At 49.6% G+C, this 26,433-nt stretch overlaps 1 protein-coding gene across 5 annotated transcripts; it reads right to left on the minus strand.

The window, feature by feature from the left end:
• Positions 1–7,292: 7,292 nt before the first annotated feature.
• LOC129527512 (endogenous retrovirus group K member 13-1 Env polyprotein) lies at positions 7,293–21,895 on the minus strand. 5 transcript variants are annotated; one of them, XM_063699916.1, is made up of 4 exons: positions 21,728–21,895; positions 21,165–21,312; positions 17,865–18,787; positions 7,293–10,330 (listed from the first exon to the last, which is right to left on the minus strand). In XM_063699916.1, exon 4 carries the CDS (start codon positions 9,734–9,736, stop codon positions 8,432–8,434), a length of 1,305 nt encoding a protein of 434 aa, XP_063555986.1. In that variant the 5' UTR covers positions 9,737–10,330; positions 17,865–18,787; positions 21,165–21,312; positions 21,728–21,895; the 3' UTR covers positions 7,293–8,431. The 5 variants fall into 5 exon arrangements, with proteins under 5 accessions (XP_063555986.1, XP_063555988.1, XP_063555985.1 ...); XM_063699918.1 differs by lacking the exon at positions 21,165–21,312; XM_063699915.1 differs by lacking the exon at positions 17,865–18,787.
• Between the last annotated feature and the right edge of the window lie 4,538 nt (positions 21,896–26,433).

The following is a 26,433-nucleotide window of genomic DNA, read 5'->3' on the forward strand; positions in this document are numbered from 1 at the left end:
TATGTGCCTCCTTTTAGTAAAGTACAACGAATTTTGCCAGGCACAGTGGCGTGTACCTGTAGCCCCAGCTACTCAGGAGGCTGAGGTGGGGGGGTCGCTTGAGCCCAGGAGTTGGAGACTGCAGTGAGCTATGATCCCACCACTGCACTCCAGCCCGGATGACAGAGCGAGAGCTCATCTCTAAAGCAAACAATAATAATTTTTTAAAAGTTTTGTAAGTAATTTTGTTGAACGTCACCAGCGATGAGTCACGTGGATGTCCTGTACCCCAATACGACGCACTAAGGACACCTCATCTCTGTGGGATTCTTCCTAACCCCACAACCTGTCCAACCACAAGACATCAAACAAACCCAGATGAAGGCACATTCTGACCAGGACTCCTCAGAAGTACCAAGGTGATGACAAACAAGGAAGGACGGCAGCCATCCCACACCAGAGGGGGCGAATGAGACGTAGCACCGGGGGGGGGGTCCTGGGACAGCAAGGACATCAGGGGAAAAACTGATAAAATCCAAAACGGGCCTGTCGCTCGGTGAGTGGTGTGGTGCCAGCGTGAACACCTCAGTTTCGACAGAGTGACAGAGGTATCACGGTCATGTGATGGCATTAGGGGAAGCTGGCTGGGGGAAATTATGGAAATTCTGTGTCGTCTGCAATTTTTCTACATACCTAAAAGTATTCCAAAATAGTTGATGTTTTCAATAATTTTTGTTAGGAGGCTACTTTGAGAGCTTCAGGTAAATTCAGGATCTGAAAACATCCTGTGTCATTCAAAACCTGACTCTGACTCAATGCTGAACGTTAACTTGAAAAATGTAGGGCTACTGAAGGGAAATAATATACCTGAAAGGAGAAAAACCCTAACAGAACAAGTTTAGTATGAATTTCTTACTACCACCAACTTCTTTGGCATGTTTTGTCCAAAAGGTGTCAGAGTTTGGATGCAAACCCAGCCTCCCAGCAGAAGCCAGCTGCATCAGGCGAGTGCAGGCTGCCTAGAGGCCCTCCAGGCCCACACGAAGAGCGCCTCCCGCTCAGAACCTCCTCCACAGGAGGCAGATTCCCTGCTCAGGCAACCCAGACCTCCCCGAGTCGCCACCCCAGCCAGGAGAGCTCCTCCCCTGCTAGTCCACGTTGGGGCCCAGACTCTGCCCAGCTCTCTGAAGCAGCCCCACAAAGGCCGGTCACCCTCTCCTGCTCAGACACTAACTACCCTCCCTCTATGGGCACCATCTGCAACGGCCGTGCTGTTGACTGTTTCCCTTCTGCCCCTGGGGCTCAGAGAGGGACAGGAGCATCAGGTGGACCGTCCCCCTTCAAGCTGTAGAAGCCATCTTTTTCACCCAAGAATTTCCTCAGGCCAGGAGCATGGGGCCCATTCTGTTCATAACCACTTCTCCTAAACCAACCGGGGCCCGTCCTCACCCTTTCTGCCCCAGACACAAAGCTCAGCGCCAGCAGCATCTGCACAGGAGAGCTTGCTAAGATTTTTTTTTAAGCATCATTTTGAGCTTCCGACTTTTTACAGAATGAGAACGCAATGCATTCCCCAATAAAATCTATATTCAGATGCACATTTTTAAACTAGATATCTGATAATAACCAGGTACGTACATACAATCAAAAGACTATAATTCTGACCAATGAGAAAAAACCCATGAAAGACAAATGCCAACCTGCAGGAAGAACATGTGAGTTACCAATGGAAAAGCAGCCGGAAGCGCTCCGAGCATCTGAGCGTCTGAGCCCGTGCTCTGAAGGAGCTGTGTACTCCCTCAGCCTCGCGTCCAGAGTCAGGCCCAACTGGGAGAGAGAAACGCAGACGAACCTAGCGCTCACCCTCAGGAAGGACCCCCAATGATGTCCACGTGGGGGGAAATGAGCAGCCGTCAGGCTTCCTAGCTCGTAAGTTGGGAGCTTGCTCACTAACCTGCCTCCCCAGGGTCTGGCTGCTGCGGCTCTTCAGATCAAACTTTCCCAAGAACAGGGCTGAGCAAAGCCAGCGCTCCATTCTTCCAAAGACTGATCTGTCCCCATCCTTTCCCACAGGGGAGGTCCAAGCAGTGCTGTGTGCCAGCCAGCACTGGCACACGGTGGGTCTGAAGGTCAATTAGCCCCGCCCCCACCGAGGTTGGAGAGCTCTCAATCACTGAGCCCTGGGCCTGGGTGCACAGCAGGGACTCTGAGACAGGTGGGCTGCTCAGATCCTCACTGCTGGGCTCCCCAAGGACCACCAGCCGCACAACCATCCTGAGGTTGTAGCTGCAGCTCTACAGGTGGCTGCATCTACCCACAGAGCACATGTCCCTTTTGCCGCCACAGGACACCTTAGAAGCTACAGCAAAGTTAAGGCCTTGAAAAAGCCTCATGGCACCTTGCTCAAGCAGGAAACAGACCACGAAAGCAGGGCCCCGCTGTCAGGAGGGAAAAGCAGTGTAAAGTCAGAAGGGCCACTAAGGGAGACCGGGCATGGTGGCAGAGATTGGGCATGGTGGCTCATGCCTCTAATCCCAGCACTTTGGGAGGCCAAGTTGGGTGGATCATGTGAGGTCAGGAGTTCAACACCAGCGTGATCAACATGGTGAAACCCTGCCTCTACTAAAAATACAAAAATTAGGCTGGGCGCAGTGGCTCACGCCTGTAATCCCAGCACTTTAGGAGGCCGAGGAGGCTGGATCATGAGGTCAGGAGTTCAAGACCAGCCTGACCAATATGGTGGAAATGCGTCTCTACTAATAATACAAAATTAGCTAGGCATGGTGGCACATGCCTGTAATCTCAGCTACTCAGGAGGCTGAGGCAGGAGAATGGCGTGAAACTGGGAGGTGGATGTTGCAGTGAGCCAAGATCATGCCACTGCACTCCAGCCTGGGTGACAAGTTTGAGACTCCATCTCAAAAAAAAAAAAAAAAAGATTAGCTAGGTGTGGTGGCACAGGCCTGTAGTCCCAGCGACTCAGGAGGCTAAGGCTGGGGGATGGCTTGAATGCAGGGGAGTTCAAGGCTGCAGTGAGCTATGATCACACCACTGCATTCCAGTTTGGGCAACAGAGTAAAACTCTGTCTCTATAAGGGACTTTGAGGAGGACTGGGGACCACTGAGGAAGGCTGCATGTCACCTTTGCATTAGAAAATGCCATGTTATGATAAAACTCCATCTCTACTAAAAATACAAAAATTAGCCAGGCACGGTGGTACACACCTGTAGTCCCAGCTACTTGGGAGGCAGAGGCAGGTGAATCACTTGAACCCAGGAGGCGGAGGTTTCAATGAGCCAAAGTTGAACTACTGCACTCCAGCCTGGGCAACAGCATGAGATTCCATCTCAAAAAAAAAAAAAGAAAAAAGAAAAGGCAATGTTAATTCTATCTCGGACGTGATAATGATGAGGTTGTAGAGGAGACAGCTTTTGAGCTCAGAAGGCACCTGGAGAAGGATTCTGGGGTGAAATGCTATCATGTGTGTGACTAACTTTCAAATAATAAAAATAATAGAAAAAAATTTGGGGAGGTAAGGGGGTAACATATACATGCAAATATGGAAAAGTTTAACAACTGGTAGAATCCAGGTGAAAGGCTAGGGATATTCATTGTACTATGCATTCAACTCTTCTTTAGTTTTGAAATTTTTCAGAATAAAAATTAGTGGAGAAAGGTTCATCTTCAGTCCAGTAAGCTCCAGGAGACAGAGCCAGACCTACCTTATTCACCACTGTTTCTCCACTGCTAGCACCATGCCTGGTCCTTATCCCACTGGCCCAGGAAACCACTGCTAATGTTTCTGCGGGAACCTCCCTCCAAGCTTTTCCCTGGGCCTGAGGAAAGTTATACTGGGCATGCTGCTTTGCAACCAGCTCTTTTCAGATAGAAACACTTTGTAATCACCTGTCAGGAGAGTACAGTCTGCCATCCCCATCCATAGGTTGACTCCACATGCATGGATTCAACCAACAGTGGATAGAAAATATTAGAAAAACAAGAAATTGCATCTGTACTGAACATGCACAGACTTTTTTTCTTGTCATTATTCCCTAAAGAACATAGTAAAGCAACTATTTACATAGCATTTACACTATATTAGGCATTATATGTAATCTGGTGATGACAGAGTACACAGGAGGGTGTGCACAGATTGTATGCAAACACTATACCACTTCAGAGCAAGAGATTCAGCACCCTCTGACTCTGGTATCTGAGAGAGGTCCTGGGACCAATTTCCCACAGATCATGAGGGACGACACAGACTCACCACAATGTTTCTACCTATCTCTGCCTGAGGGAAATTCAAGAGATTGCCAATTCTCCCCTATTTCAAAGCTGTGACAAATATTCTAGTAGCAAAATCTTTGCATACACCTTAATTATTTTCCGATCTTAAATTCCCAGAACCTGAACTGTTGAATCAGCCTGTGTTTGAACACACGCTGGCAACTGACCGCTGCCCCACTTCAGCAACAACAGGCGCTTATGTTCCCACCTGTACTGAGTTCCAGCTTCCATCTACAAATGCCAGATATTGCCACTTTCACTGCAGTGCACTCCAGCCTGGGCGACAGAGCAAGATTCTGTCTCAAAAACAAAAAACCCAGCAGATTGGTCAGAAAAGACTGTACAGCCACAGGGGTTTCCATGTAGGGAAATTTCTCCAGGCAAGGAGCAAAAGCCTGAAGAAGACAAGAACTGCTGAGAACAGGGCAGCAGGGAACATCCTGGACCCACCTGGGCCGCACAGGCTGGAAAGAGAGGCCGTGGCCGGGCATCCGAGCCTGGGCCCCTCACAGAGGAGGAACAAAGTGACAGGCCAGGAGAGGAGGGGGAGATGCAGGAGTGCTGGCATCTGGGGACCAGCCAGCAAGTCCTTGGAGCCCTCCCTCACCAGAAAAGGGGAAGCAGGAAGGACAGCGGCAATGGCCAGAGTGAGGAGAATGCAGCGTCCTGCAGCTCCATGGAGTGAGCGCCTCCTTCACGGAGCAGCCCTGGCCACCCTGCAACTGAGGCCGCGGCACCGAGGGTCCCGCCAATGCAGCAAGGGGCGAGAGACACCACACCTAAGACTCAGGAGCAAGGTCCTGTCCCCGCTCCCAACCCCGGGGCTCCTGGAATCACCGAGGCAGAACTGAAAAGTGAGTGCGGGCCCCTTTCCCACATGTTCCACTGCAAAGGTCAACACACACCAGGCGCATTTCAGTGAGGCTTCAAGTCTTCCCTGCAAATCTCATCAGCTTTTCTGATGGCATTCAATGCACAGCGGTCACTTTCAGCTACAACCCCTTCCTACTGCAGTCAAATTAATTCCAAAAGGGAAAAAACAGGTTAAAGAATGGGACTTTAACGATGAATTTATTGTAAAAAATAAGCCCGTAGCCAGAAGAATCCTGACTGGCATCCTGCTGAGACACACAGCCTCTCCTCAGCCCTCTCCAGCACGGGGAGGGGGCACTGTCACCAGCTCCGCAAACACACGGGAGACGGGGACCTCTAGAACTAACGTCCTTGGTCTCCAGACGTACCTTCAAACCTCATCTTTAAATATTTCGAATCCCTGCGTGCTGCAAGCTGATTTGAAACACAGATTGGGCCGGTCCCCAGCACGGTGGCTGGTAGAGAGGGCATCTGATCTTGTCTGTGGAATGACGGAAGTCACTGGACTGTCCAGGAACTACATGCCCACCTTCATCAGATGGAAACCACACACTTGTTTATTCTGCAGGGGGCCGTGTGCTCAACAGTGAGCTGCTAATGTCAGGCTTGTCCATCTTTTTCATACACAGGCTCTACAGTACTGTCAGTTCCCAATTCTGTGGGTCCCTGTATAATCCAACTCTTTAAACAGAAACCAGGCTGGGTGCGGCGGCTCATGCCTGTAATCCCAGCACTTTGGGAGGCCGAGGCAGGAGGATCCCTTGAGCCCAGAAGTTTGAGTAGCCTGGGCAACATAGCGAGACCTCATCTCAATAAATAAATTAAGTAAATAAATAATGTAGGTGGTGCGCACCTGTAATCCCAGGTACTTGGGAGCCTGAGGCACGAGAATCACTTGAACCCATGAGGCGGAGGTTGCAGTGAGCCAAGATCATGCCACTGTACTCCAGCCTGCGTGACAGAACGAGACTGTCTCAAAAAAAATAAATAAATAAACAAACAGAAACCAGAATCAGGTGCTCTTATAAGGGATGTGTAGCCCAGAAACTCAATCTTAACACATTCTAAATGACCTGGAATTTCTTGGAGCAAAAATTCCAGTTTAAATATCAGGAAAATTGTCTAGACTAAGAGAATGGAAATGGACTTTGTGCAACCAACATCAGGTACAGAAAAGAGACCCCAACAATCATCATGAACCCAAACAGGCCTTTCTCCTCACTAAGAGAAGAGAACATACACAACCCACGCCTCGTTACTCTTTGAGAAGATGTGCCCTGCCTGTGATCTAACAGCTAGAGACGGAACATACAACCTGTTCTCAATATTCAAATAATTTTTTAAAGGACATGGTATCACACTGAGCAAGTGAATAATGCAATTCTGTTATAGAAGAATGCACGGCTGAAAAGACCTGAGCAACTCATGTCCAAAACTTGCAGTTTCCACAGCAGCACTTCCTCCCAGCACACTGCCCTTTGAACCTGCTTTCTAAACAACTGTGCTGGGCAGCCCGGTGGCCACATGTCATCACACGGCAGGTGTGGAGCAGCATACAGCACCCTGGCCCTCGCACCTGCTCGGGGGACTGTGTCTGCACCCAGGGCTTCTCTGCAGCCACAACCTGCCCCACACAGAACTGTAGCACCATGTGGCATCCTGTCCAAGTCCATTTCCTCAGAAGGTGCCTCAAGTGCCACGCCAGTGCCCACTCTCTTCCAAACACATCCTCTCAGAAGGGACTGGCCACGCTTGCCCCCTCATTTCTGCAGCGCTTCCCAGTTCATCACCTGCTTGCCAGACTCCATCTCCCACCGGTGTCAATTAGCTGCCCTGGAGCATCTAAACCCTGGGTCAGGGAGCTCAGGGGATGAGCGCATAGATTGAAAAAGGAACGCTCCCTGTTTCTCCCCAAAACTGTGCTGAAGGCAGTCTAGAGGGCCAAGACCTGTTGAGAAGAGCTGCCCAAGGCCTCTTTTCAGGCCCCACATCTCTGCAGGCTGCTGCTGGATCCTTCTCATAAGAACACATCTCAGAAGAGCAGAACAAACCACTTCCCTCTTGTAGGGACCAGCCCCACAGGGTCGGTGGGTCTCTCCCTGTGTGTGACGATGAGAGAGTGTAGAAATAAAGACACAAGACAAAGAGATAAGAGAAAGGGCAGCTGGGCCCAGGGGACCACTACCACCAATGCGCGGAGACCGGTAGTGGCCCCAAATGTCTGACTGCGCTGTTATTTATTGGATACAAGGCAGAAGGGGCAGGGTAAAGAATGTGAGTCACCTCCAATGATAGGTAAGGTCACGTGGGTCACGTTTCCACTGGACAGGGGGCCCTTCCCTGCCTGGCAGCCGAGGCAGAGAGGGAGAGGAGACAGAGAGAAAGACAGCTTATACCCTTATTTCTGGGGACTATTAGTATTTTCACTAATTTACTACTGCTATCTAGAAGGCAGAGCCAGGTGTACAGGATGGAACATGAAGGCGGACTAGGAGCCTGACCACTGAAGCACAGCATCACAGGGAGACGGTTAGGCCCCTGGATAACTGCGGGCAAGCCTGACAATGTCAGGCCCTCTACAAGAGGTGGAGGAGCAGAATCTTCTGTAAACTCCCCCGGGGAAAGGGAGACCCCCCCCCCACTTCCCTGTCTGCTAAGTAGTGGGTGTTGTTCCTTGACACCTTTTGCTACCGCTGGACCAGGATCCGCCTGGTAACGGACGTCTTCCCAGATGCTGGCATCACCGCTAGACCAAGGAGCCCTCTGGTGGCCCTATCTGGGCATAACAGAAGGCTCGCACTCTTGTCTTCTTGTCACACCTCACTATGTCCCCTCAGCTCCTATCTCTGTATGGCCTGGTTTTTCCTAGGCTATGATTATAGAGTGAGGATTATCATAATTTTGGAATAAAAAGTACTTGCTACAAACTCATGATTAATGATATTTGTATATAATCATATCTAAGATCTATATCTGGTATAACTATTCTTGTTTTATATTTTATTATACTGGAACAGCTCGTGTCCTCTGTCTCTTGCCTCGGTGCCTGGGTGGCTTGCCACCCACATCTCCTCCCTTTTTATTAACTAGAATCTCCATCACCATCATTGCTTGTTGTTGACTTCGGACTTGGTTTCGGACTCCTTGGAGGCATCTGCAGACTAAAAGGAGACAACATAAGCATACCAATATTAATAATGCCAGTAACAACAATGATCCTCTGACGGGTTTGAGCCATTTGAAGGGATTAAAATCAGAAAATTGTTTAGTTATGCCTTCAAAAATGTCTCAGCCAGGAACAGTGGATAAATGGGCTTGTGAAGCCTCAAAGATTTGCTCTTTAAGTTGTGAAATAGCCAAGGTTAAGTTATCATCCCAGGCTTTTAAATGTCTTGAGACCTTTTCCCAGCTATGTTGATCTTGATTATAAGCATAAGGCATTATGCAATAATCAGAAGTATTCCAATCACACTGTAATTGCATACGGTGTTGCAAGTTCATAACTCTATCTCCCAGCCAGGTTACACTTTGGCGGAGATCATTAATCTGATTAGCTAATTTTTGATCAATTTGCGCCTGAGAATTCCAAAGTCTGGAGGAGTTTTTCTGACATGTTTCAACGTAGTGAGCAGTTTGAACAGAATTGTGGATGGCAACTCCAGCAGTTGCTGCTGTTGCAGTAACCACAAGTAGTCCTGCAAGGACTGCAATAAGAGTAAAAATAAATCTCTTTGTTCTTTTGAGGATGTCTTTAAGAACTTCATTGACTATGTGAATAGAGGGGGCAGACTCCCATGGACGATGTAGAGAAACTGGTATCCATACCCCCTCCCTAGCCCTTACCAAGAGAATACTTGTAGTGGGATTAAAAGTTGCATCAATGCAAGTGAACAGCTTACAGTTATGACATTCTATAGTTTGTGCATCAGACATAATAATTATATTTCCAACCAACAGCATGTAAGGGGGTTTGACACAGCTCCTAATGGGTATCACCCATTCAGAAATAAGGGTGATGTTGAATGTGGGTGTTTTGGTTTTAGTACGAAGGAGCTGATAGGTAGTGTTCCATATCTTTATTCCTGACAAAGCTGCAGCTAATTTCCATAGTTCAAGATGTTCTGGGGTAAAAAAGGGATGAATAATTTTTGGTCTAGGAGGAGCAATAACTGTGTCCATCCATTTAAATGGGTAAGGAGACACCCATTGTCTCATCGTGTAAGACTGCCACCCATGCTCTATATAATCTAAGGAATAAATAAATTCCGAGCATAAGGTATTTTTGCCGGAGCAATCTTGCCAGTAATGTCCTTTTGGAGCCCAATCAATAACAATACCCATGGCTACAGTTTGGAGTACAACAGCCTTGGGAGCATTACAATTATCCCATAAAATTGAAGTCACTATAAAAGGCCCATTTGTAGGTTTCTTTGGACAGTCCGGCAGTCCTTTTGTTTTATTAGTTTTGGTAGTGAGAGGAATTCTCCATGCCTCATGTGGGGTACGTTTGACAGTGAGAATTTGAAAAGAATTAGTACTGAACACAATATGTACTTGATAAGAATCATTTGTAAAGGACGGTACAGTCCACATCCAATTCTGTTAAGAATAAGCTAAACAACCAGGTGACTTCCCAATACATAATGGTGGATATTGATAGCCAATTGACAGATTAAAGTGCATACCTTCTTCTTCCGGTTGAGCTGGAAACCGATCATCCTTAGGGATCGGCATGAATGCACTATTATTAGTGTAAACTTCTACTGGAGAGTCCATCCAGGAGACAGACCGAATTAGAGGGGGAAAAGGAACATATGCCCAATAAGTATAATTTTGAGTTGTCCCGACCGGTGGTATACTTACCGCTGCACTGACTACCATAAAGGCAGCCAGAATTATATTACCGGTCGTTTTTGGGATTCCTTTTTCTGTGAAGAATTTTTCTGTTTGATGAGATAAAATCTTTATTCGACCCCAAGTAGGTGGGGTTGAACGAGAGGTGTTGTAGGTCACACGGCAAGATTTTGTCTCAATGTGGATGTCACGAAGGGTATGTGTCAGGCGGTCAAAGTTGCTCTTTTGTTTCCGATGGGTCTTTGCCTTTTCTTTCTGGGAGCGTTTCATCTTTGGAGTTATGGTGCAATTTTAATTGTCGGGAGGGGACCCACACAGGCTGTAGTCCTTTTCCTGGGGAAACACAAACAAAACCCCTACCCCAAGTTATGACCGTGCCTAATTCCCATGTGTTAGTTTTTACGTCCTTCCACCATACCTGCATTCCTTTTTGTGGATCAAATTTATTTCCAGTGAAATGTTGTTCTGCAGCTCTGAAAGGTTGATTTCTTGTTAAGTTTAAGAAATTTAGTGTGAAAAGAGCCAGATTTAATTGGGCATGAGGAGTAATAGCATCTCCCTTTGATTTAGTATCCTGTTTATGAAGTTGATCTTTGAGTGTTTTATTGGCTCGTTCAACCAAGGCCTGCCCTCGAGAGTTATAGGGGATGCCGACTGTGTGAGTAATTGCCCATGGCTGAGGAAACTTTTTAAAAGCAGCACTAGTGTAGCCGGGGCCATTATCAGTTTTCAGTTTCTCAGGACAGCCCATAACCGAGAAACAGGAAAGCATATGTCGTTTAACATGAGCTGTACTTTCTCCCCTTTGACAAGTGGTCCCCCAAAAATGAGAAAAGATATCAATAGTTACATGTATAAAAGAAAGCTTGCCAAAAGGAGGATAATGAGTCACACCCATTTGCCAAAGAGCATTCTGTGAAAGTCCTCTAGGGTTAACTCCTGAAGACAGTGGCTGTAAAATTAACACTTGACAAGTAGGACAGTGACGCACAATAGTTTTAGCTTGTTTCCATGTAAGGGGGAGCTTGTTTCAGAGTCCCGCAGCATTGACATGAGTTAAAGCATGAAACTTTTCTGCATCTGTAAAAACAGGAGTAACTATCCCCTCTCCCTCTCCCCATGGTCTCCCTCTCCCTCTCTTTCCACGGTCTCCCTCTGATGCCGAGCCGAGGCTGGACGGTACTGCTGCCATCTCGGCTCACTGCAACCTCCCTGCCTGATTCTCCTGCCTCAGCCTGCCGAGTGCCTCGATTGCAGGCGCGCGCCGCCACGCCTGACTGGTTTTTGTATGTTTTTGGTGGAGACAGGGTTTTGCTGTGTCGGCCGGGCTGGTCTCCAGCTCCTAACCGCGAGTGATCTGCCAGCCTCGGCCTCCCAAGGTGCCGGGATTGCAGACAGAGTCTCGTTAACTCAGTGCTCAATAGCGCCCAGGCTGGAGTGCAGTGGCATGATCTCGGCTCGCTACAACCACCTCCCAGCCGCCTGCCTTGGCCTCCCAAAGAGCCGAGATTGCAGCCTCTGCCCGGCCGCCCCCCCGTCTGGGAAGCGAGGAGCGTCTCTGCCTGGCCGCCCGGCCGCCCATCGTCTGGAAAGTGAGGAGCGTCTCTGCCCGGCCGCCATCCCATCTAGGAAGTGAGGAGCATGTCTTCCCGGCCGCCATCACATCTGGGAAGTGAGGAGCGTCTCTGCCCGGCCACCCATCGTCTGAGATGTGGGGAGCACCTCTGCCCTGCCGCCCCGTCCGGGTTGTGAGGAGCGTCTCTGCCCGGCCGCCCCGTCTGAGAAGTGAGGAGACCCTCTGCCTGGCAACCGCCCCGTCTGAGAAGTGAGCAGCCCCTCCGCCCGGCAGCCGCCCCATCTGAGAAGTGAGGAGCCCCTCCGCCCGGCAGCCACCCCGTCTGGGAAGTGAGGAGCATCTCCGCCCGGCAGCCACCTCGTCCGGGAGGGAGGTGGGGGGGTCAGCCCCCCGCCCGGCCAGCCACCCCGTTTGGGAGGTGAGGGGCGCCTCTGCCCGGCCACCCCTACTGGGAAGTGAGGAGCCCCTCTGCCCGGCCACCACCCCGTCTGGGAGGTGTACCCAACAGCTCATTGAGAACAGGCCATGAAGACGATGGCGGTTTTGTGGAATAGAAAGGGGAGAAAGGTGGGGAAAAGATTGGGAAGTCGGATGGTTGCCGTGTCTGTGTAGAAAGAGGTAGACATGGGAGACTTCATTTTGTTCTGTACTAAGAAAAATTCTTCTGCCTTGGGATCCTGTTGATCTGTGACCTTACCCCCAACCCTGTGCTCTCTGAAACATGTGCTGTATCCACTCAGGGTTGAATGGATTAAGGACGGTGCAAGATGTGCTTTGTTAACCAGATGCTTGAAGGCAGCATGCTCGTTAAGAGTCATCACCACTCCCTAATCTCAAGTACCCAGGGACACAAACACTGCGGAAGGCCGCAAGGTCCTCTGCCTAGGAAAACCAGAGAACTTTGTTCACTTGTTTATCTGCTGACCTTCCCTCCACTATTGTCCTGTGACCCTGCCAAATCCCCCTCTGCAAGAAACACCCAAGAATGATCAATAAAAAATAAAAAATAATAATAAATAAATAAATAAATAAATAAATAAATAAAACAGGAGTAACTAATGTATCAGCTCTGGCATTTGCTGCCGAGAGGGGTCCGGGGAGGGGTGTGTGGGCCCGAATGTGAGTACTGTAGAAAGGAGAAGACCTTGCTCTGAGCACAGACTGAAACTTTTGAAAAAGAAGGAATAGGTTATCATCAGGCAGAAATTTGATTAAGGCAGTTTCAATGTTGCGAGCAACATGTACTACATACGCTGAATCAGACAATGTTAACTGGCTCAGGAAAATCTTCAAGGACAGCCGTAACAGCAGGCAGTTCAGCTCGTTGTGCTGAAATAGCCCCTGTGTTAAGAACACGTGCTCTGGGTCCTGTATATGCTGCTCGGCCATTAGAGGAAGCATCAGTGCAAACAGTGACAGCTTCAGGTAATGGGGTGTTTCTAGTAATGTTAGGTAAAATCCAAGACGTGAGTTTAAGGAACTGAAATAATTTTACATTAGGATAGTGATTATCAATTATACCTGGGAAACCTGCCAAATGCACTTGCCAAGCAATGCAAGTAGCAAAAGCCTGTTGAACTTGTAATCGGGTAAGGGGAACAATGATTTTTTGAGGCTCTGTTCCTGAAAGACGAAGGAGACGAGAACAAGCCTGACCAATTAAGGTAGAAATTTGATCTAGATAAATAGTTAGTGTACGTAAAGAGCTGTGTGGGAGAAAACACAATTCAATTAAATTATGTCCCTGAATAATGAGTCCTGTTGGTGAATGTTCAGTGGGAAAAATTAGTATTTCAAAAGGTAAATGTGGATTTACTCTGATAACCTGAGACTGTTGAATGCATTTTTTTATAAGTCATAATTTAGAATCTGCCTCAGGAGTCAAAGACCTTTTACTGCGTAAATCAGGATTGCCCTGTAATGTTGCAAAAAGATTAGACACAGCATAAGTATGAATGCGTAGGGAGGGACGAATCCAATTAATATCTCCAAGTAATTTTTGGAAATCATTTAGAGTTTTTAAGGAGTCTCATCTGAGTTGAACTTTTTGAGGCTTAATGACCTTATCCTCTAGCTGCATCTCTAAATAGTGATAAGGAGATGAAGTCTGAATTTTTTCTGGGGCGATAACCAAGCCAGCTGCTGTGACCGCTTGTTGTAATGCAGAAAAACAAGATATTAATACAGAGCGTGAAGGTGCTGCACAAAGAATATCATCTGTGTAATGAATAATATAACATTGGGGAAATTTATCTCTAACTGGCTTTAATATGCATACCACATAATATTGACAAATCGTGGGGCTATTGAGCATACCTTGAGGTAGGACTTTCCAATGGTAACGTGCTGCAGGAGCAACATTGTTAAGGGCTGGAACAGTGAAAGCAAATTTTTCAAAGTCCTGAGGGGCCAGAGGAATGGTAAAAAAGCAATCTTTAAGGTCAATGATGATAAGTGGCCAATACTCAGGAATCATAGTGGGGGAGGGCAAACTGGGTTGTAATGTCCCCATAGGCTGAAGGACAGCATTTACTGCCCTAAGATCAGTAAGCATTCTCCACTTACCAGATTTCTTCTGAATAACAAAAACAGGTGAATTCCAAGGAGAAAAAGAAGGTTCAGTGTGTCCCAATTTTAACTGTTCAAGAACCAAAATATGAAGTGCCTCCAGCTTATTTTTTGGGAGCAGCCACTGATCTACCTAGACAGGTTTTTGAGCTCTCCAGGTCAAAGGGATGGGTTCTGGAGACTTGATAGTGACCGCTTCTAAAAAGAATAACCAAGTCCTGTAGAGTCTGCTTTAGGAGTAGGTATGATATACTCAGTGATGCCTTGTGCTGATTTTTCTAAACCCAGACCTTGAACAAATCCCATTTTGGTCATCATATCTTTACTCTGCTGGCTGTAATTGCCTTTAGGAAAAGTAATCTGAGCCCCCCCATTGATATAAAAGATCTCTTCCCCACAAATTAACAGGAATGGGTGTAATGAGGGGGACGAATAGTTCCAATCTGTCCTTCAGGCCTGTGCAATGTAAAATTGTGGAACTTTCATACACCTGTGAAGCCTGACCAACACCCACGAATGCTGTGGAGGCATGCTCCTTTGGCCAGTGTCGGGGCCATTGATGTAAAGCGATAATGGACACACCAGCACCCGTGTCAATCATTCCCTCAAACTTTTTTCCCTGAATATGCACGGAGCACACAGGACGAGTGTCAGAAATTTTGCTGGCCCAGTAGGCTGCTTTACCTTGATAATCTGTGCTACCAAAACCTCCCTTTCTTGTACTAGAACTAGATCCCAAAGGAATGTAAGGAAGTATCAAGAGTTGAGCAATGCAGTCCCCAGCTGCTGCATTCCAAGGGACTGCAGAGCTAATGATAATATGAATTTTACCTGAATAGTCAGAATCAATTACACCAGTATGTACTTGAACACATTTTAAATTTAAACTTGAACGTCCCAGTAGCAAACTGACACTGCTAGTCGGCAAGGGACCAAAAACACCTGTAGGAACAGCAATGGGTGGCTCTCCAGGCAACAAAGAAATATCTCTGGTACAACAGAGATCTACTGCTGCTGAGCCTGTGGTGACGGGGGACAAGCATTGTACTGAGATTGGTGTTGGGGCTGAGGCATTAGATCCTGTGGCACAAATTGCTGAAGTGGGAATTGGGGTGGAGGTTGAATGGATTAAACTGGGAAGGCTCCTGTCTGGCTGGACGCCGGGGGCTGAGAGTTGAGGAATGCCCCATTGTTTAGAGGCAGCTGGGACCGGCCCCTCATCCCGTTTCCCTGATTTTTAAAAGGCCGTACAGGATTGCCATCAATATCAAATCTGGAATGGCATTGAGATGCCCAGTGAAGACCCTTTTGGCTTTGTGGGCATACAGCAGAAGGTGGGGTGTCTTGTTGCTGAAAAGTTTCTTTTTGTTGTTGTTGGTGATGTAAAGGACGGCGACCTGCACGCCGAGGGCAATTTCTTTCTGCATGTCCCTTCTGGCCGCATATGAAGCATTGGCCAGAGAATTGTCTAGGCATTCGAATAGAGGCCATAGCTTGTGCCATAATCATTGCTGTATGGAGAATTCCTCCCACCCCTTCACAGGCTTTAATGTAGGAGGTGAGTATATCACCACCCGGTGGAATTTTACCTTTGACGGGGCAAATAGCCGCCTGACAATCTAGATTTGCTTGTTCATAAGCCATAAGTTCTACAACAAGTCTTTGGCCGTGGCTATCAGCCTTTTCTGCTGCATCTTGAAGATGAGTAATAAAGTCTGGGTAGGGCTCATGTTGTCCCTGTCTGACGGCTGGGAAAGATCGGCATACTTTACCATCATCTTGAATTTTGTCCCAAGCATCTAAGCAACAATTTTCGCAGTTGTTCAATAACCTCATCATTTAGTATAGTTTGGTGTCGGATTGCGGCCCATTGACCCATTCCCAGTAACTGGTCAGCTGTAACGTTAACAGGAGGATTAGTGCCCTAAGACAAATGCGTTCCTGGACAGCATCAACCCACCAAGTCCTGAATTGTAAATATTGGGATTTAGATAAGACTGATTTTGCCAAAATTCCCCAATCATAGGGTACCAAACGTTTATCTTCTCCTAAGGCTTTTAATGTGGAACGGACAAAATGAGAGTTGGTGCCATATTGTTTCACTGATTCCTGAAAATCTTTGAGGAATTTAAAAGAAAAACTTTCCCATGTAGCAGGGCATAGCTGAACCTGGCCTGGATGGATGGGGTCAGGCTGAATTACCGCCTGAACAGTGGGAATACCAGGTATTGGCTGTGCCCCAGGAGCAGGCAATTGCAGAGCCTGATTATTTACCCGAGCAGCCTGATTCTCCGGCTGAGGGGCTTGATTATCAGCCTCTTGATCTTGTTGAGCTGCGGGGTCAGCCGCCTGCTGGGCAGGATCAACAACAGGCTGTGGGTGGTTTTGTACTGCTTGGGTGGCAGGTACTGGAGGTTGTAAAATTACAGGAAATTGCCAAGTTTCAGGATCCCCATATTCCCTTGCTTGAACTATAGCCCTCATAAGCTGAGTGTCATCTTCAGGGATGTATGTAATTTGTTGCTTATGAGCGGCAATGGTAGTATTGGCAACAGCAGTTGCGACCGGACCAGGAGCAGAAAAAGAGGTAGAATTTTGAATAGAAGGAGAGTCAAAAAACTGAAAGCAAGGGTGACAGCAGATTACCTGCTGAGCAGGTCTTTCATGGGCCTGAAAACCAGGCTGCCATGGCAAGTGTGAACCAGGCTTCAAGGGAGTCTGTGACTCTGAGTCCGATTTGCAGGAAAGGAACCAGGCTTCAAGGGAGCCTATGACTCTACCTGAGTCTGATTTATAGGAAAGGGACAAGGCTTCAAGGGAGCCTGTGACTCTGAGTCCGATTTGTAGGAAAGGAACCAGGCTTCAAGGGAGCCTGTGACTCTACCCGAGTCTGATTTATAGGAAAGGGCTTCAGGGGAGCCTGTGACTCTAACTGAGTCCGATTAGGAGAAATAGGATTGAGGACCTCATTACCAGGCCGAGAATTGGAAGCCTCTTTCCCGAGCTGTTCATATAGCGGAGCCTCTGTACTGGGCTGCATAGAAACGTAATTTATAGACTCATTTACAGGCTGCCTGGTCTCATCTGCTATTTGCACGGCGGCAGCGTTGAAAGAGTGAGGAGAGACAGGAGGGTCTGGCTGCAATGGCTGTTGATATGTTTCAGCTGAGTTTTGCTGATTGTGGGAGATAAGTACATTTAGGTCAGTTAAAAGATCATCATAAAGCGGCAATGGGGGTGCAGTAGCCTTTGGCGTAGGTGGAGGTGGTGCAGGCATGTCAGAGTGGAAGTCCTCCTTTGAAATTACGTTCTCAATTTGTGTAGTATCCTCAGGGGAAAGAGAGCTGAGCACTTCCTCGACCTCCTCAGAGGAGAGGAAAGAGGGATCAGTCTCCATATTGTCCTCCTGAGCCTATAAGGAGTCTAAGACAGAGCGAACCGAAGCCCAGATTGACCAAATGGTGGGTGGGATAAAATGTCCCCCTTTATGAGCAATTTTGAATTGTTTGCCAATCTCAACCCAATCTTTAAGTTCTAGAGTTCCCTCAGTCGGAAACCAAGGGCAAAGAAGATCTACAACCTCAAATAGTTCAATTAACTTTTCAGTAGAAACTTTAACACCTCCTTCTTTAAGAAGAGTTTTTATAAAATGTAAATAAGCCAAATACTTTGTACTGGCCTGTCCCATGGTGTCCCCAGAAAACTCTGAGTGCTCAAGCTTACCACCAAGTTTATTGACTGCAATCCTCAGGAATCTCTCGTTGAACTCCTCCGCTGATCCCGCACTCAGGGTGCAACTTCACACAGTGAGGGAGAGCCCCACGTCAGAGCGCCAGATGTAGGGACCAGCCCCACAGGATCAGTGGGTCTCTCCCTGTGTGTGGCGATGAGAGAGTGTAGAAATAAAGACACAAGACAAAGAGATAAGAGAAAAGGCAGCTGGGCCCAGGGGACCACTACCACCAATGCGCGGAGACCGGTAGTGGCCCCAAATGTCTGACTGCGCTGTTATTTATTGGATACAAGGCAGAAGGGGCAGGGTAAAGAATGTGTGTCACCTCCAATGATAGGTAAGGTCACGTGGGTCACGTGTCCACTGGACAGGGGGCCCTTCCCTGCCTGGCAGCCGAGGCAGAGAGGGAGAGGAGACAGAGAGAAAGACAGCTTATACCCTTATTTCTGGGGACTATTAGTATTTTCACTAATTTACTACTGCTATCTAGAAGGCAGAGCCAGGTGTACAGGATGGAACATGAAGGCGGACTAGGAGCCTGACCACTGAAGCACAGCATCACAGGGAGACAGTTAGGCCTCCGGATAACTGCGGGCGAGCCTGACTGATGTCAGGCCCTCTACAAGAGGTGGAGGAGCAGAGTCTTCTGTAAACTCCCCCGGGGAAAGGGAGACCCCCCCCCGCCCCACTTGCCTGTCTGCTAAGTAGTGGGTGTTGTTCCTTGACACCTTTTGCTACCACTGGGCCACGATCCGCCTGGTAACGGACGTCTTCCCAGACGCTGGCATCACCGCTAGACCAAGGAGCCCTCTGGTGGCCCTGTCCGGGCATAACAGAAGCCTCGCACTCTTGTCTTCTGGTCACACCTCTCTATGTCCCCTCAGCTCCTCTGTATGGCCTGGTTTTTCCTAGGCTATGATTACAGAGCAAGGATTATCATAATATTGGAATAAAAAGTAATTGCTGCAAACTCATGATTAATGATATTCATATATAATCATATCTAAGATCTATATCTGGTATAACTATTCTTGTTTTATATTTTATTATACTGGAACAGCTTGTGTCCTCTGTCTCTTGCCTCGGTGCCTGGGTGGCTTGCTGCCCACACCCTCTTACTACTGGGAGCTCACCTTGCCAGCTCTAGACTCAGCTTGGACTGGCTGTCAGGGCAACGTTGCGGACAGGAATACACCACACTATGCACCAGACCAGCCACATAAGGAGGAACTCCCCAAAAGGAGGGAAAAAATCGAAAGCCACTTCTCTCCATGCTCCCTGCTTCTCCCCTCACCTTCCCCTAAGGATGCAGCCACCTTTGCAAAACACAGAACCACCCTAGGGAGGGCAGGAGGCCACTCTGCCTAGTCCCCCAATTCTACCTTCAGCAAAATCATTACATGCTTCTTTGTTCCAAAGGGAGGATTTCAAGCCTCACCCATTCAGAGTATCGCCCCTCAAACAAGGCCAAATCACAGCCTCTTTCCAAACAGCTGCTTTCTGACAGGAGGAGGCTGAAACAGGCCCCGGGGTCACAGAGTTCAGCCATCTGCCAGAGAAATATGTACAGTTCTTCCATAGGAAGACATCCCTCCTGCCTCCAGCACGGCATGCTCAAGACATTCAGGCCCAATCCCCGGGAAGACATCCTGGGCAGCGGCACTGAAGATTTCCTTACAGAGTGCTGGGTTGAGCTGCCCGGCAGACCCTCCCTCGGGGGCTCCGAACGTGAGGGGCAGGGTGACACTGGAGTCTCTACCACTTATGAGGCAGGTACTTAACGCCTCTGCAGCTCAGCTTCTGCACCCGTAAAATGGGAACAACACCTACCTCGCAAGGAGGTGTGAAAGTACCTAGGGAAGCGCCTGTCTTGAGTAGTCAGATCAAGAAATGGTACTCACTGCCTCTGGCCCACTTAGCATCAGACTGGGCCAGGCCACTGTCTGCCTTCACGCTCGCACTGCTCCCCCTGTTGGCTGTCCACGCGGACACACACAGGAAAGTTCACTGGGAAGGGGGCTTCTCACACAGGGCCTACAGGGCCACCCTAAAGTCCAGATGCAAACCCACTTGAACCCTGAAGATCTATCCATCCTCAGGTGAAAATCCAATATCAGGGCTGCCTCTACCATTACAGACAGGAAACACGGCATGTTCTCACATACATACACGTGGGGGAATCCAGCTGACAGAGATGCAAAACCCTCGTTCGTGACACTTCCTCATGTGGAAATCCATCTTACATTGTATCATTCTTGCTCACTGGATTCCAGTGTTTTTGTGCAAAAAAGCCGTCTTATGCGAAGAAAACTGCAGATATTAAATGTCCATCATGTGGAACTGCCAAGGCCATGAGAAAATTTGCTCTTTCCTCTTCCCATGGATGACACCAAATACACACCTTGCATTGCAACAGCGTTACTGGGTGCGAGTTAACCTCACAAACTTCGCCATGACTGACACTGGGTGCAGGTTAACCTCACAAACTTCAACATGACTCTCGACCCCAGCCTCTGCTGAGCCTCGCCAAGCCGCCTAATTCATCGTTTTGCGTGTTAGCCAGGGCACTCTGGAGTACAGCCACACATGTCGAAATAGCGAAAGGCATCCCTTTCAGCCCTCCAACATGTTTCTCAACAGAACCTCCTTCCTTAACACTTCGGATTATTACGCATCTCTACAAACTCCACGAGTGAGCTGCAGAAGGTTCAAGAGCCTCCTGATGTAGTTACAAAATTCAGTGTCACTCTGCATTTTTCTCAAAAGAGGGCCGATACCTTCCCCGGTCTCTACTAAAAACACAAAAATTAGCCGGGCATGGTGGCACACGCCTGTAATCCCAGCTACTCGGGTGGTTGAGGAAGGAGAATCGCTTGAACCCGGGAGGTGGAGGTTCCCGGGTCAAGATCGCGTCACTGCACTCCAGCCTGCGCGATGGCAGCGAGACTCCATCAAAATAAAATAAATAAATAAATAAATAAAAGCCGCATCCTGGAAGATAAGGAATCAAGTAAACTTCTTGGGTTTTCCTTCATTTAAAATATTTGCCTTTTAAATTCAATTTTAAAGCCATGTAGACGTTCTTCCATCACCCACTGCACACCGCATACAAGGCATAAATTCTTAAACCATCGTCCCCAGACTGTAGAACTTAGCATATGGAAAACATAAAAACACGAGGGATACTTTTAGCGACAGAGAGAAAATATAGAAACACCAGCGACACTTTTAGCAAAACATTTCACCCAACAAGTGGTTTGTTTTGGTCCTTCCCCTAAAATCCCTCCTACCTGTCAAGCTCACTTTCCCCTCGGTGATCCTGCACATTCGGCCCAGGGGCTTCCCACAACGCTGAGCACAGCCACGGGCAGCAAAAGCACCCAAATGCCCCTTGGCCGGGCCGTGAAAGGCGTTTTCCCGACCAATGTCATCAAGAATCTGGAAAAGGGGGCCCAGGAGCATCAGGTGCTTTGAGCAAGAACTTGCACCTTCTGCTTCTCTCGCAGGCGGAGGCGCCAAGGACCCCGTTCCAGGTGGAAGCCCAGGGCGGTTCCTCTACAGACAGAACCGAAAGGTAACCCTGGAGGCTCGGCTCCAGGCTGCGCCGAGCCGAAAACAAACTTTCCAGGCACTTCCACCCCGCTGGGCAGGGTGACACCTCCCGGCCTCCCCCGCCCTCCGCGCGTCTGTCAGCGCCCCCGGCCAGGCCGGCGCCCGCCGCAACCCAGGCCCGGGCTCCCCGCCGCGGCCAAGCAGCGCCCTCGGCCGGCGCCCGCCGTCCCCGGCCCGGCTGCAGGTAAGGCGGCACCCGGCCCTCGGGACCCTGGGCCGCCCCGCCTCGCCGCGCGCTCACCAGCTAGGTGGTGGTCCTGGCTATGGGCCTCGCGTCTGCGCGGGCGCCTCCCCCGAAGCGCTCCGCGGCTGGGCGCCTCCTCAGCGTCCTCCTGCCCGAAGCTGAACTCCAGCACCGGCCGCCCTCACCCTGTGCCCGCGACGCCCCGGCCCCCGCGACGCCCCGGCCCCCGCGACGCCCCGCCCCCGCGACGCCCCGCCCCCGCGACGCCCCGCCCCCGCGACGCCCCGCCCCCGCGACGCCCCGCCCCCGCGCGACGCCAGGCAGGACTTCCGTCGCACCGCCGCCGCCGCCCGCGCCCATTGGCCGCGCCCATCGTCCCTTCGCGGCGGTCTGAGTGGGCCCCGCCTCTGCCCCAGCTGCATTTCCGGGTTGGGGCCTGGCGGGCGGGAGAGGCCCGGCCCCGCCTGGGCAGGGGGACCTCGCGCGAACCAATCCCAGGGCCCCGGGGGCGGGGCTGTGCGGGGGTGGGGCGAGCTGTCATTCCCAGCTCCCAGATCGGGAAGCTGAGGCTCAGAGGGGACCTGGCTCCGGCCAAGGTCACGCCCGAGGTAGTAGTGGGGCTGGGCTCGAACCCGGGGCTCGGACTCCGGAGCCGGCTCTTCATAAATGCGGAGGCGCAACTTTGCTAGTTTCACAACTAACAAGCGTTCACGGAACGAAATCTGGGCTATAAGTCACATTCATAAAGCGGAAAACAACCAATCCTACCACTGTCCATAGTCCTGGAAGCAGCCTCAGAACTTCTGTCCTTACCTATAAATGATTTTGTGGCGGTTTTTTTTTGTTTGTTTGTTTTTCTTTTTGTAGTTGTTAATGTCAATCATGATTTTTTGCTTGTGTTTTTTGTTTTTTAGGTTTTTTTGTTTGTTTTGAGACGGAGTCTTGCTCTGTCGCCAAGGCTGAAGTGCAGTGGCTCAATCTCTAGTCACTGCAAACTTCACCTCCCGGGTTCAAGCAATTCTTTTTTTTTTTTTGAGATGGTCTCGCTCTCTCCGCCTTCCTCGGCCTCCCAAAGTGCTGGGATTAGAGGCGTGAGCTACTGCACCCAACTGAAATGGGTTAACTTTTTTTTTTTTTGAGACGAAGTCTCGCTGTGTCACCCAGGCTGGAGTCAATGGCAATTTCACTGCAACCTCCGCCTCCTGGGTTCAAGCAATTCTCCTGCCTCAGCCTCCTGAGTAGCTGGGACTACAGGTGCATGCCACCACACCCAGCTAATTTTTGTATTTTTCGTAGAGATGGGGTTTCACCATATTAGCCAGACTGGTCTCGAACTCCTGACCTCATGATCTGCCCACCACCGCCTCCCAAAATGCTCGGATTACAGGGGTAAGCCACCCCGCCCGGCCAACTTTATTTTTTTTTTTTTATACTGACACATGGCCATGCAGATCTTGAGTACTGAACAGAGAAAAGGGAAGCAGTGAAGGAGAAACAACTTGAGGAAATGGTACACGGTGAACTTTAGAACACACAGCCTGGGGTGGAGGAGCCTCAGGGGCAGGGGCCAAGGGTCACAAGAAGGCTGTTTTGTGAGGAAAGCAGCTGACCAGGCACCAGGGGGCAGAGAAAAGAGGGGCAGCTGAAGGGCAAGGAAGAAAGGACAGTTCTCAGTTGTCCTGGAGGCCTCAGTGGCAGCCAGAATGCTTGGCCAAGCCCAAGGGAAGCCAGACCAGGCAGCCCCTCTGCCCTCTGGAGACACAGAGAAACCTCCCCACTGGTCAGGTCCAGCTGCCCATCCTAGGACACCACACAGGGAGCAGATGTCTCACCTGGCCCAGCACGATTCTCCAGACCCAGGCTGGAGGAAGGAGACTAACCCCGCTCTTTATCTCACCCTTTCCTACCCAGAACCTCTATCCATGACCAATGGATGACCTCAGGCCAAGAATGCAATAACTTGGCCTGACGTTGTGAAGTCACGGTCCATCCAGGGATGGGCAAGAAGATGACCAGAACCATCTCGAGAGGGGCTGGAAAGCTGCCTCACGTGTGTGGTCCTGTGCCGTGTGTACATGTTCCTCACTCACCTCTACAACGCTCATGGCACAAGGGAGGAAATTGGGGTGCAGAGGCTAAGGAATGTGCCCAAAGCCCTACAGCTGGTGTATTAGTTATCTACTGCTGTGTAACCAATTGCCCCAGAATTTAAATGTGTAAAACAACAAAGACGTCTAACTCATGGTTCCTGTGGGTCTGGAATCCAGGAGAGGCTGGGCTGGGTGGTCTGGCTCAGTGAACTTGCCATCAAGATGCTGCCAGGGCTGGCCAGGTGCAGTGATTCACACCTGTAATCCCAGCACTTTAGGAGGCCGAGGCGGGCAGATCATGAGGTCAGGATTTTGAGACCAGCCTGGCCAATATAGTGAAACCCTGTCTCTACTAAAAATACACAAAAATTAGCTGGGCATGGTGGCAGGCACCTGTAATCCCAGTTACTCAGGAGACTGAGGCACAAGAATCACTTGAACCCAGCAGGTGGAGGTTGCGGTGAGCCGAGATCACACCATTGCACTCCAGCCTGGGCAATAAGAGCAAGACTCCGTTCCCCCACCAAAAAAAAAAAAAAAAAAAATGCAGCTAGAACTGAGTCATCTAAAGGCTAGAGCACGGCCGAAGGATGCACATAAAGCTTCATTCCCACGTTCCCACAGCTATGGGCTGGAGGCCTCAGTCCCTCACCAGTGAGGCCTCTTCCCAGGCGTGTGTATTTTGAAGCCCCGACAGCTGGCTTTCCCCAGAGCGAGTGGCCCAAGAGAAAGAGAACACACACAAGATAGAAGCTGCCGCGTCTTTAATGACTTAACCTCGGAAGTAACACATCATCACTTCCAACACATCTGCTGGTCACACACAACAACCCTGGTAGAAAGTGAACGGGCATGTTTTGGGAGGCTGAGGCAGGAGCACTGCTTGAGGCCAGGTGTTTGAGAGCAGCCTGGGCAACAAAGTGAGACCCTGTCTCTAACAAAAAAAATTTTTTTAAATGTTATAAAAAGTGAAACGGGACTACACAAGGGTATGAAATCCAGAAGGGGCCATTCCTGGGGGCCCCCCTTCAAGCTAGTTGAGGACAGAGCCAGGATTCCAATCTCAGGGAGAGACAGAGAGAAGCTAGAAGGGCAGGCCCAGCCTGGACCCTGCAGGTGTGCACACCAGAAGGCCCTGAGTTACAAAGCCAGGGAAGGAAGGGCTCTCCCAGCAAGGATCCCAACCTGGATTGCATCTCTAGACTGACCGTGAAGCTACTCAGTAGCGTCTGGAAAGGAGGCTAAAGGGGAAAATAGGGGGGCAGGGAGATCAGGTGAGAGAAAAGGGGGCTCTCAAAAGACAACAGCACTGGCCAGGCCAGGTGGCTCACACCTGTCATCCCAGCACTTTGGGAGAGTGAGGCAGGTGGATCACTTGAGGTCAGGAGTTGGAGACCAGCCTGGCCAACATGGTGAAACCCTGTCTCTACTAAAAATACAAAAATTAGCTGGGCGTGGTGGTGCATGCCTGTAATCCCAGCTACTCGGGAGGCTGAAGTGTGAGAATCACTTGAACCCAGGGAGGCGGAGGTTGTAGTGTGCTGAGATTGAGCCACTGCACTCCAGCCTGGGTGACAGAGGGAGACTCTGTCTCAAAACAAAACAAAACAAAAACAACAGCATGGTCTCCCGCCTGCTTCTGGCCCACGAGGCCCTGGTCACATGTCTGAGGCTCCCAATATACATTCGCTGGGCTGCGGATACATGGATTGGATGGAAGATACAAAGTCATTCAGTGGTTTCCAAGCCACCAGGTAAATATCCTCCCATATAAGCCACGCCAAGGGAGAATCAAACTTGACTGGGAGTCAGGAAACAGAAAGTTGCATGAGATCTTAGGCAAGTAATTTCCCCTCCTTAAACCTCAATTATCCCCGCTGTAAAATGGGCTGGCTCAACAACTGCTGAAAGTCCCAAAGGTGGAAAATATCCAATGTTGGTAGGAATGCAGATAAAGGGGCACCTTCATGTACCGATGATAGGAACATCGTATTTCCTTTAAACCTGAGCACTGGGAATTCCTGTCCTAGGCTTTTCACTCTAAAAGTCAGAATAACGTCCTCTCCACACATGTTCTCATCCTAATCTCCCAACCTGTGCATATGTTATTATATGGAGAGATGAATTATCAGCTGACCTTACAACTGCATAATTATGGCCAGGCATGGTGGCTCACACCTGTAATCCCAGCACTTTGGGAGGCTGAGGCAGGAGGATCGCTTGAATCCAGGAGTTCAAGGCCAGCCTGGACAACATTAGCAAGACCCTGTCTCTAAAAAAAAAGAAAAAAAATTAGCCGGGCATGGAGGTATGTGCCTGTGGTGCCAGCTACTTGGGAGGCTGAGGTGTGAACATGGCTTGGGCGCAGGTGATTGAAGCTGCAGTTAGCTGTGACGGTGCCACTGCTCTCCAGCTCCCGTGGGGGAGAGGCAGACATTGCTGCCCACAGACCTGCCTCTGACTCAACTGTGTCCACCCTCCCTGGTCCCTACCCCCAAGTCACAGATGACTCAGCAGTGACCCTGTGTGCCAGGCCAGATCCAAACTGAGAGGGAAGGTGTCCTTTTTATACTGCTAATGACGAGAGTGGCTCTTTTTAGCTAGGCAAATGCAGACGGGGCCTGGGAGGGGGCAGAGATGTTCCCCAGGCCCTGCCTGTGGTTCCTGCCTGGG

Source organism: Gorilla gorilla, chromosome 18 (genome assembly GCF_029281585.2).
Source record: "Gorilla gorilla gorilla isolate KB3781 chromosome 18, NHGRI_mGorGor1-v2.1_pri, whole genome shotgun sequence".
NCBI classification, from domain to species: Eukaryota; Metazoa; Chordata; class Mammalia; order Primates; family Hominidae; genus Gorilla; species Gorilla gorilla.

Coding starts and splice junctions, on each gene's coding strand:
- LOC129527512 (XM_055365014.2), bottom strand. CDS start 9,736: ATGTGGACTGTACCGTCCTTTACAAATGATTCTTATCAAGTACATATT.